Below are 12,194 nucleotides of genomic sequence, written 5' to 3'. Positions count from 1 at the left end.
AAGAAAGCAAAGATTTCAGGTAAGGTAAAGCATGGAAGCAAGAGAAAGAAAGAGGGAGCAGTCAGACTTTAAATAAAGAAGTGCCAGGTCAGATTTCAAAGAGGGAGAGAATTGCCAAGAAGGAGAGATGTGCACTCACTGCAACTCACAATGCTTTAGAACCATTCTCACAGAAGACAGTCCATACAAATGGACACCAAGCACTAAAGCATTTATAAAATTCAAAGCACAGGAAGACTCTTCAGGGAAAGAGGAAACAGTTGTTTAGCAAAGTCAGGGGATGTTCCAGTTGAAGGTAATCAAAATGATGCCAATTAAAACAGTAAAAGCAGGCACTGAGACACGCCTCTGTTCCACAGGAGGCTAATGCAGAAGATGGCACGTTCACCTGGGCAACTTGGCCAGACCTGTCTCAAAACAAAAAGGTGTGGAGATGTAGCTCAGGGGTAGAGTACTTGTGTACCATGGCCTAGTATGTCCAAGGCCCTGAGCTCAATCCTTACTACAAAAAAGAAAGAAATCATTTAAAAAAATTGCTAAACCCGGTTTCAGTTTGTTCCTCTATCTACATTGACTACTATACACAGTGAAGTATTAATCTGAATAGTTTCTGGAGGGTGGGATAAGAAGGATAGAAACAGTTAGCTAATAGCTACACTGTTTGATTCGATGAAATACGCATGAATTACGTGTAATTAAAAATAAAAAAAGCTTATTGCCATGCACTTAAGATGAATTTTATGATGCCTTATCAGGGAAGCAAACCAAATTAGTTTTGCTTTCTAAGTTCAGATCCATTGATGGCACAGCAAAACAAACAAAACTCAGAGCCTCTTGCTTACTTCAATTTCCATTTAGGTTTATCATTTACTTAAAATACTCAATATACACGTGATGTATACTGATGATATATCGATGTATACACATAATGTATATTGAGGTCTTATCATAACAGACAAGAATAATTTTCTACAAAATAAATTGTATTAATTTTTTGCAACTTTTAAAATTTTGCTCGTGATTTATTTTTTATGGCATTATTTAAGTAATCTTGCTAAATACTAGCAGCATTCATTATCTGTCTGCCAGAGTGACCAGGTGGAAAGAGCACTAATTTGCACAGGTCTTGCAAGTCAGAAAACGTGGGTATGAAAGGGTAAGAAGCTGGGCAGATCAGCCTATGAGCATCAGTTTTCTCTCTCATAGTAGGGAGAAAAATCTCATATTATTTGCACCCTCTGTAAAGATGAATACCTGATACCTATGTTCTCATATGAATGAAATGTAAAGCTAAGTCATGGAGCATAGCCCCCTCTATTACCTCTCCCCCTTCTCGGGCTGGTAACCAGGAAGTTACCAAATTCTTGTTTTAAATGATTTGTGCCTAAAATGTAAAAGGAAGAAAAGCCACACCCACACCCCCCCCCAAAAAAAAAAAAAACAATAAGTTAATTTTAAAGCTATTAGCGACAAACAAGGTTTTAGAACACGAGATGGAACTGTTCTGTTTTAAAACTGATTTGGTATCCAGAAGATTGAGCAGAAGTCGCCAGAACAGACGGCATGGTAATTTAATTACAGTCTCCTGGAAGAAACCAATCTATCATCCTTCCTGACAGTGCTTTCTTTGAAGACCTGATTCTTTTCTCCTTCCCCACCTCCTCCCACCCCTTTTGTTTGCTTTTTTGCTTAACAGCTCTCCCTCGGTTCAGTCTATCACTACTAAGTTGGAATGTAGCACTCCAAGACTGCTCCCAAGCTCCACATCCCCCTCTGGTCCTGTGGGAAATGCCCTGCGGTGTACATTGCCTGCGGGCTTTCTCCCAGGTTCCCTTCCGCCCCAGCAGTATCTGCAGAGGGAAAAAGGATCCCGGCCGGCTCTCGGCAGCCGCAAATCACTTCCCGGGCTGCCCCTCCCCAACACTCCCTCCCCTAACTGCTGGTTCGCTTTCACTTTAAACTGGATTCCAAAGGGTCAGAGCCAGCTCTCCAAAGCCGGGCCGGCTCCCCGAACCCCGCCTAGGGCTTGCCGCCGCGCCCCGGCTCTCCGCAATCTCTAGCCTTTTTGGAGGCGCAGGAAATGACCCAAAAGTTGCCTCTGAGTCAAGACTTCCGCGCGTAGAGGCGTCCTCTATACGCGGTGACTTTTCAGGGGCTGCGTCCCTTTCGCTTAGGGAGGCTGCTCTCCCCGCCGCTCGGGCCCGCAAGAGAGCTGAGCCCCGAGGCGGCAGGGGGCTATGGGTTCCCTCCACCCCTTCCCGAGGTCCCGGCCAATCTCCCAGAGGACTGCGGCGCCCGGGCGCAGGCCTGAACTTCTCCCCGCGTGGGCTCGGGCTTTCTGGCAAGGACGCCAAGAGCCCCCCACTCACCGATATCTCCATCCTCGTCGTCGTCCTCCTCCAGTTCCATATCTAGTAAAACGTTCCTGGTCATCATTTGCATGTCTCCCCCAGAAGGCGGCTCCGAACTTGTCGCAAAGTTGGGGGTTCCGGAAGGACTCGGTTCTCCGCGGGCCGGGCGCCCGGGTGGGGACTGCAGGGCACGCGCGTGTCACTCAGGCTCTGGGGCAGCTCTGCCCAGCCCGCGCTCCGGGAAGCCCAGCTGAGGCAGCCAGCGACTGAGCATGCCCAGTGACACAGACGAGGCTCGCTGCGGAATGATTAAACTTCCCTGGTTTTTATTAGGCGCCCAGAAGGAAGTCGGGAGGCTAGTGGGAGTAGTTAGCGTTTGCGTCTTACACCAGCGTGAACTCACAGTGGGGGAGGGGAGAACGTGCAAGGGTGGGCGGGGATGGGGCTCCTCCAACGTCGCCTCCACAAGACGCAGCTTTTTGTTCTAAGGTCGTACAGGGACACACACTGGGGCTTGAGGTTTTTGTCATTTGTTACAAGAGAAGGGCGGGAAAAAAACCGCTGCTGCAGCTCTCACGAGGAAGGCGAGCACAGGTGAATGGTGTTTGTAAGTGACAAGGAGCTATTGAGGGATCTTAAATTCAATTACTCTGACTCCAAAGTGGAGGAAAGGTTATTCTGTTGGAGAAGGGTAAAATGATAGAAGAGTAAGTCAGATCACGCCGGGGAAGTGGTGGGTGCAAAACTCATAGGTAACAAGATAAAGAGAGAGACTATCTATAAAGAAACGTGGTCACAGAAGACAGAAGGATTTCCGCACAAAGTGGCTTGGCAGACGAATGAAGCGCCCCCTATCTCCTCCCGCATGATGCGCACTGGGAGTGGTCTCAAGACAGTCAGCAAAGTAGGCTGCCCATTTGGACCAAGGGAATTAGTTCTGTGTGTCAGAGACAGAAGAAACCGAACACCGTTGCAGTTACATAGAAACTCTTTTCTAAAATAATGTAGAAAACTCTAATAGCAAGAAGAAACAAAGTAATGAAATTTAAGCTAGAAAGTTAAAAGAAAGCCTGCATTCCTGGAAACCATAGGAAGCAATAGGATAAATACAAAGGAATTCATGTTAGTTTGAATTGCAGGTTCCCTGGTTTATGTGTTCAGAACTTTTACTCATACGCGGTGGTGAACTCCCAAATGAGTCAAATTTGACTTCTCAAAAGGGCTAGCAGTTTGAGAGTGCAGCTCAGTGGCAGAGCACTTGCCTAGTATATGGGAGTTCAATCTGCATTGCTCTGTATGTTATGGTCTAACACTTCTCATTGAAATTCTTTATATTTTTATCCCAAAGTACCAGGATTATTGCAATAACATTAAATCTCTGCTTTTTATTCTTTCATATGCTTATTTTTAATGTTCTCACATGAAAGAAAACATTGATACCAATCTTAAGTGGGAAAATAACCATAAATACACACCAAAAGACTCGATACAATTACTTTTAAGAAGATATCCAGGAAATGCTATACTTGCATCCTAAGATACTTTTTTGAATAAAGATTTAAGAGAGAGAGAGAGAGAGAAAATGTAGTACTCTGAGTATAGGATGAGAGCCTAAAGGGAAAAAGAAAATACGAGATTGTTTTCTTCCCCGAACTCTCTCCTCTGAGCTTGTGAAAACTACCAAGTAGAAACTCCAGAGGTGTTTTGGTTACAGGAGTAGTTTTCACAATTTTCATTTAACAGATGCTTATCTAGTACTTTCTATATGCTAAGTATAGATCTAAATGTTTTACAAACATTCAGTAATTTAATGTCATAACAACCCTAGGAGTTGTTTACCACTCTAACTCTGGCACCTGGTGATGGAGTACCTTGTCCAAAATCACACAGGAAGTAGCACAGCTGGGATTCAAACCTAAGCAGCTTGTTCCAGAACCCATCCTCTAAGCTACTTCATAAACCACCTCCAGAGACATTTTCAAGTCAAATTTTTTTTCAAAATCACTTTTTTCTCCTACTAGTTCTAATTTCTCAAACTCTCATCAATTTCCTGTGTCAGTTCTCTCACCAAATGTTCTGGAATTTATGGCCTAAGACTTTGCTCAAAGTTAATTTGTAGTTAGAAAATTCTCAGTTGACTTTGCAACAGGTTTTAATGAGTCATTGGGAATTCTTTACATATTTTAGAGATTACATTTTTCTTGCTTGATGAATGTTGCAGAGAGACAGTGCTGGCCTTATATGTAATGTAACTGTTGCTAAAAGAGAAATGGATTATATACTTAGATTAACTATGAGTCTATTTCTGGGAAATTCCATTCTTTCTTTTAATCCATTTTATTTCCTACTGCTTCTGTTATGCATTATTTTAATTAAGTAATGTGGACTTCAAAAATAATCTAAGTAATAGGCCTGTATAGGAACCACACCCTTGGTCCTGAAGAATTATCACTTATATCATGAATGGTTTATGAAAGAAAATGTTCATAATAATATGTGGTCAAATTGTTTGTACTTGCAAAGCTTTTCTAAGTCAGAAATCATATATCAAGTATTTTCTCATTTACTTGTCCTATGATTAACTATAGCCTTCACCACAAGCATGATCCTTTTCTGCCATCCCATAAATGCCTGTGCTTCTCCAGCTTCAGTCCTCTTCACTTCTTGTATTTTTTTATAGAAATCATATAGTGAAGTTATGGGTAACTTCATGATCTATTCCAAGAAAGGCCAGTTTCATGGGCATTCAAATGGCACATTCATATGGGGTCATATATTCAGGAAATTTTGACACTTAGAACTTTAATGTTCTGTGTTACATCTTGAAATTCTTAATAACACTATCTTTAAATTTTTGTTTTTAAAAGTGAAGTCTGATGGGATGATTGCATAGGCCTCAGTTCATGTGTAGTCCAATTAGCTTCCTATCATTTCTTTGCCTTCCTGGGATTAGTTCTCAGCCTATAGCTCCTGTGTTCCCTAGTACCATACCCCTGTCTTTCAGCATACCCAGGATCACTCTTATGGTTTGGATATGAAATGTCCCCCAGAGACATGGGTTGAAGATCTGGTTCCCAATGCAGCAATGTCCAGAAGTGAAAATTTGGGGAAGTGATTGGATCATGAGGTCTCTGACCTCATTACTGAATTAATTCATTGATAGCTGAATGGACAACTGGGAGATGATGAAAACTGTAGGCAGTGGGGTATGGCTGGAGAAAGTAGGTAACTGAGGCATGTCCCAGAGGATATTTCTTATTCCTGGCCCTTTCTTTACCTTCCTCCCTATCTCTCTCTATCTCTCTCAGTCTCCTCTTTCTTCCTGGCTGCCAAGAACTGAGCAACATTCCTATGCCATACCTTTTTGCCATGATGTTCTTCCTCACTTTGACCAAATCAATAGAACCCACCAATCATGTACTTAAACCTCTGAAACCATGAGTCAGAATAAATCTTTCCTTCTCTGAGTTGTTTTTCTTGGGTATTTGTCACAGCAACAACAAAAAATCATTGACTAAAACAACCACTGTTGCACTCTACCTTTAATAAGATTCTGGGCACAACCACAGAGAAGGTTGTGAATATGAGTATGCACCCATAGTATCTTGCCCTGGACTGGCAGTGACACACGTACCCAATGGGAGACTGGGTAGATAGTGCCGAAGTCTGGCTGGGCACAAATCATGAGTCACTGAAGCAGGAACAAACTTTATTTCTGAACTCCACCAGCACACTCCACACACGCTCCCCGGGAACTCTCCCGAATGCGACACGGCTCCTCCAGGAACCAACAACCGGAAATCCCTCTTCCCGAAATCCCTCCTCCTGCACTTCCCCAACCAATGGGAACTCTCTGGGAATCCCCATGAGAACTCCAAAGTAGCAGGCCAATGGGGACAGTAAAGGTCTAATATACAACTGAATCAATCCAGCATCATCTTAATGGCTTGCCTCTCAACCAATACTATTGGCAAAATGCCAGGGGCCATTCCGACTTGGCTGTGGCTCTCAGCAAGATAGAGCCTCTTGCCCATGCCTGGGTGCAAAATCTCTTAGAGGTTGTCTCCCTTCTCCAATGTGGGTGACAGCAGAAAGCCAATAGGAAGGTAAGATACCTAGCTAGACTTCTGCCTCTCCATGAAGCAACTAGTAGGAGTGGGGCTCAGCAGCTGCTGGGCCTCATATGCTCTTTGAACAAAAGACCCTCTATTTTCATTTTGCCCTGAAGATTGGATAGCTGGTTCTTATTCCAAAGTCTTTATTTGCAGGCCAGATATCCCCTCTGTATAATAGATAATATATTTTTCCTGCATGCTGAAACATCTCCTTGTGTATACTCCTTAGGCATTTCAAATTGAGCAGGTCCAAAACTAAATTTATAACCTCTGCCCCCAAACTATTTCCCTAAATCAGGGAATTAGACAAGCTAATTACATACATCTAAATGAAACGATGATAAAAGCTAGTTAGTTAGGCCTAAATTAAAAAATGATTTGAGCTAGTTACATAAATTAAAAATCATTTTGACTCTTGCTTCTCTTTCTTTCCCCACTATATCCAAACAATTGCTAAATTCTGTTACTTCTACCACCTGGCTATCTCGAATATATCCTGTGCTTATTATCTATTGCTACATAAAATTACATTTCAGCAATGACCGGAAGAAAGAAAGGATTAATGCAGGTAGCTACCTGAAAGAACAGAGTTTTAAGCAGAAGGAAAAGAAAATGCAAATTTTCCAAGGAGAATTAGCAAAGAGGCCCTGGCATAATAGAGTTTCTCAAAATCCAGTGTCTTAGGCGGGCACAGTGGCACACTCCTATAATCCCAGCAGCTCAGGAGGCTGAGGAAGGAGGATCTGGAGTTCAAAGCCAGCCTCAGCAATATGGCGAGGCCCTAAGCAATTGAGTAAGACCCAATCTCTAAATAAAATATTAAAAGGGCTGGGGATGTGGTTCAGTGGTTGAATATCCTTCAGTTCAATCCCCAGTATCAAAAAAAAAAAAAATCAGTGTCTTAAAACAACAATAAACAGATTTTATCTCACATAGTTTTTATATGAGTACCTTTTTAGAGAGATACCCAAATTTATTGATTGTTCCTGATAACATAGAAGAAGACCATTTTAACAAAGAGGGATAAAGAACTACATAAAAAGTTGGGCATGGTAGCACATGCCTATAATCTCAATGATTCCAGAGGCTGAGGCAGAAGTTCAAGGCTAGCCTCAGCAATTTACCAAGACCCAAAATAAAAAATAAAAAGGTCTGGGATGTAGCTCAGTGGCAAAGCACCCCTGGTTTTAATTTCCAGTACTCACTTTCCAAAAAATAAAGAAAAAATAAAAACCTACATGAAAGCAAGAATTTTGGTATTTCTTCTGTAGCAATACTTTAATGGGAAGAAGTTTCTACAAAATGTTATGTATGACATGAATCTTCTTTTTTTTCTTTCCAGATATTACTGGAAAGAAAATTCAAGACATTAAGAGATGCATTAGAAATTTATCTGTAGTCAGTGTTTGATCCTCATGAGTATTTTTAATCAAGGACACCAAACATTGTTTTTAGCATAGTCATCAATAGTTCTCTTGAATTTGTGCTTCCTTTCTAACTGATGTTTTGTATCTTTGACCAAGATCTTCCCAATCCTCTAGCCTCTGATAATCACCAGTTTATTTGTTCTGTATGTGAACTTTGTAGAGTCTACCTATCATTGCATGCCTGTAGTCCCAGCATTCAGGAAGCTGAGACTGAGCCCAGGAGTTCAAGACCAGCCTGAGCAACAAAGTGAGACCCTACCTCAATCAATCAATATAGATTCTATATAGAATTAAGATTGTGACATATTTGTCTTTCTGTACCTGGCTTATTCACTTAGTAATGTCCTCTATGTTTATTCATGTTGTGGCAAATGACAGGATTTCCATCTTTTTAAAAAGGCTTAATAAGTATTCTGCTGTGAATAATATATCACATTTTCTTTATTAATTTATCTGTGTATATACACATAGACTTCATTTCTTGACTGTTCTGAATAGTGCTGCTAGGAGTGAAGATCCTCTTTGACATGCTGATTTCATCTCTTTTGGTCAAATACCTATTTTTTGGATCACTGGATCATCTGATGGTTCTACTTTTAATTTTTTGAGGAACCTCCAAACTGTTTTCATAATGGCTATACTAGTTTACATTTCCATCAACAGTTTGTAAGGGTTGCTTTTTCTCCCAAGCCTTGCCAACATTTATCTTTATTTTTATTTATATATTTTTTATTTATTTTGTGTGGTACTGGGGATTGAACTCAGGAATGCTCTACCACAGAGCTATATCCCCAGCCCTTTTAATTTTTTTTTTTTTTTTTTGAGACAGGGTCTTACTAAATTGCTGAGGCAGGCCTTGAACATGTGATTCTCCTATCAGCCTCCTAAGATGCTAGAATTTCAGCCCCATTATGCCGGCTCTTTTTGTCTTTTTTAAAATTTTTTTTTAGTTGTGGTTGGACACAATACCTTTATTTTATTTTTATGTGGTGCTGAGGACCAAACCCAGCGCCTCACATGTGCTAGGCAAGCACTCTATAGCTGAGCTATACCCTAGCCCCTCTTTTTGTCTTTTTAATAGTAGACTTTCTAATGGAAGTGAAGTAGTTTTGATTTGCCTTTCTCTGATGATTAGGTATTTTGAGAAATTTTTCATATACTTATGGCCATTGTATGCCTATTTTTTCTTTGCTTTTTTTTTTTGTGGAGGGGGTACCAAGGATTGAACTCAGGGGCACTCAACCACTGAGCCACATCTCCAGCCCTATTTTGTATTTTATTTAGAGACAGGGTCTCACTGAGTTGCTTAGTGCCTCGCCATTGCTGAGGCTGGCTTTGAACTTGCAATCCTCCTGTCTAAACCTTCCAAACCACTGGGATTGCAGGTGTATCTATTCAGGTCTTTTGCCCATTTTAAAATCAGATTATTTATTTTCTTACTATTGTGTTGTTTGAATTCTTACTTATTTTGGATATAAGCCCCTTATCAGATTAAGGTAGGGTTTCTGGATTTTTTCCCATTCCCTAGATTGTCTCTTCACTTTAGCTTCTGTTTCTGATTGTGCAGAAGCTTCTTAGTTTGATATAATTCCATTTGTCTGTTTTTGCTTTTGTCACTTGTGTTTTGGGTTCATATCCAAAACTTACTGCCCAGACCAATGTCATGGAATTTTTCCCTTATGTATTTGTCTAATAGTTTTATGGTTTCAGGCCTTATATTTAATCATCTTCAATTCATTTTGAGTTGACTTTAATGTATGGTATGATATAAGGGTCTAATTTCATTTTTGTGCATGTGGATATCCAGTTGTCCCAACACCATTTATTGAAGGGACTATCCTTTTCTATTGTGTGTTCTTAGCACCTTTGTGAAAAATCAATTGAGTGTAAATGTGTGGATTTATTTCAGGGATCTCTATTCTGTTCCCATTGATCTATGTGTGCTAGACTTTTTTTATACATATAATTGACAGTATAATTGACAGGAGATGTTCATTTTTGTTTTGGGGGAGTTGGGGTTTGAACCCAGGACCTGTGCATACATGCCCTTTACCACTGAGCTATACCCCCAGGCCCAGAAGGAGCACGATTTTATGAAGGCATTCAATGCACAAAAGTGCCTAAGCCCTCTTGACATCTTTTATCTCATTTACTGAAAACTGCACAGCCTACAAATCTGAAAATATTTACTACTTGGCCCTTTACAGAAATAGTTTTCTGACCTCTAGGTTATGTTCTTCCTTTCCTTGACTTAATTTTTAGAAGGCACATTATACTTTTGAGATAGAGATATAGCTATCTGTTTCAGCCTATACATAACCTATACAACTGGATGTTTTTTAAGAAATGATTATTTATGTGTTGATTTTAATTATTTTCAGCAGTTATATATTCCCCCCTACAGCTTATCATGGAAGAAATCACAAAGACTTCATAAAATTAGCAGAAAATTCAAAGTCAGGGCTCCATTGGGGTGTTTTGAACAAGTGTTAAATGTCCTTTTAATTGAATCAGAAGAGAATAAAATGGTACCCAAGAATAGGACTGTGAGTCAAAGCTCAACATTAACAAATTTCTCCCAAACCATCCAAACATGAGGTCCCTCAATAACAGAGCAAAGAGGCCAAGTATTAGGGTTTCTCTGCTTCTTGTTCCCAGTCTTTGGTGGCCTTGGGTCCTGCCAAGTCAGTCCTCTCCTGCCCTGGGTAGCATGTGTTCAAGAGGATCTTGTTACCTTTCCTCTGCTCACTCAGTTTCCTGATATAGATTCTGGTCAGTAATGCTGATCTTCATCACTCCACGTGTCAAATGGGGCAAGTCCTCTTTCTGGTGCAATCCATTCTTTATGACTTCCATGACTTGTTATCCTCCATGGTTGCATTGAGAACTTTCTGTTGGAGTTCTGGCTGCATTCTTTAAGAGCTCTGAGACTCTTCATGCTAAATTCATCTGCCTTTTATGACATTAACTATAAAGACATCTCTGGGCTGTTGTCATTGACACCTTTTTTGAATGTGAAAGACCATGGGATCAGACTGCAGGGTGATGCCCATGTTGTTGAGCGGCATGCGGAGCCTGGTGGAGGAAGTCACACAGAGCGCAGAGACTCTGTGTGCTGTTCTGTGTTCAGCTGTGTAAGCACAAGCCAGGCCTTCTGCGTGCAGCTACTGCTTCCCCACTGTCCCCATCATGCACATCCCAGGCCCTAAGCAGCAACCACTCTGGCAAAGCGAAGGCCTATGTTGACCTAGATCCCCACTGCCACATGGGAAACATGGCCGCAGCAAGAACTGGAGACCCAGGGTGGATGAAGTGCACCTAGCTGAGAGCAGACCAGGCTAGAGACGTGAAGCTGATTGGGTTTTTGTTGTTGTTTTAATTATGGTTAAAAACAACAATACATAAAATTAATTATCTTAGAATCAGATTGGGGCTCAGTGGTAAAGCACTTGCCTAGCCTGCACAAGGCCCTGGGTTCAATTCCCAGCACCCCCCAAAATATAATTTTTTTAAAGAGATAGAGAGAATTTTAATATTTATTTATTTATTTTTTAGTTTTTGGTGGACACAACATCTTTGTTTGTATGTGGTACTGAGGATCGAACCCAGGCCACACGCATGCCAGGCAAGAGCGCTACTGCTTGAGCCACATCCCCAGCCCCCCCCAAAATAATTTTTAAGCACATAATTCATTTTAATAATTTCAGAGTGTACAGTTCAGTATGTTATTTATATCACATTACAACGCAACAGATATCAGTAACTTTTTCATCGTACAAAACTGAAACTCTACACTCATTGGACAATTTTCCATTTCCTCCTCCCCCCAGAACCATTCTATTTTCTATTTATATGAGTTTTGGTGACTTACATACCTCATATAAGTGGAATCATTCATGTAATATTTGTTTTTTATGTCTGGCTTTTTTGTTTTTTTTTGAGCATACATAACACCTTCAAGGTCCTTAAAACTGCAGAGCATACAAGCTATCTTTGGGTAATTTCTGTTTTCTCTGTAAAATGAGAAACAAAGTTAGTAGCAAGAGTGAGAATGTGGAAGAGGACTTACAGACAGAAGGTATGGAATATTTATCTAGGACAGCGGGAAAGTAAGGGACTTGGGAAGTAGCAAAAAATGGCACCTAAGATCTGCAGGAGTCTGTGAAATTTAAGTGAAAGCTGTCAGCATGGTCATGTATTTTTTTCTTGGCATATGCCACTTCTTAAGTGCATGTATCGAGTGGATAACCACAGTTGGGTTTGGCTGGTGCATTCACCAGAGGGAAAGACACAGAAGGCAT

The 12,194-nt window shown here is 40.8% G+C and overlaps 1 protein-coding gene across 2 annotated transcripts in view; it reads right to left on the bottom strand.

The window, feature by feature from the left end:
* Ano6 (anoctamin 6) overlaps positions 1-2,722 on the bottom strand; it is a 201,842-nt gene extending 199,120 nt beyond the window's left edge. For both annotated transcript variants that reach the window (XM_046435890.2, XM_046435891.2), the window contains exon 1: positions 2,370-2,722. In XM_046435890.2, coding sequence (XP_046291846.1) covers positions 2,370-2,442 — 73 coding nt within the window. In that variant the 5' untranslated portion in view covers positions 2,443-2,722. The remainder of the gene's footprint in view (positions 1-2,369) is intronic.
* Between the last annotated feature and the right edge of the window lie 9,472 nt (positions 2,723-12,194).

The sequence above is a fragment of the Marmota monax genome, unplaced genomic scaffold (assembly GCF_021218885.2).
Source record: "Marmota monax isolate L192 unplaced genomic scaffold, Marmota_monax_Labrador192_F-V1.1 WCK01_AAM20220418_F8-fsc00012, whole genome shotgun sequence".
Classification (NCBI taxonomy): domain Eukaryota; kingdom Metazoa; phylum Chordata; class Mammalia; order Rodentia; family Sciuridae; genus Marmota; species Marmota monax.
Note: the sequence above shows the minus strand (reverse complement) of the source record. Positions and strands in the feature narration are given on the sequence as shown.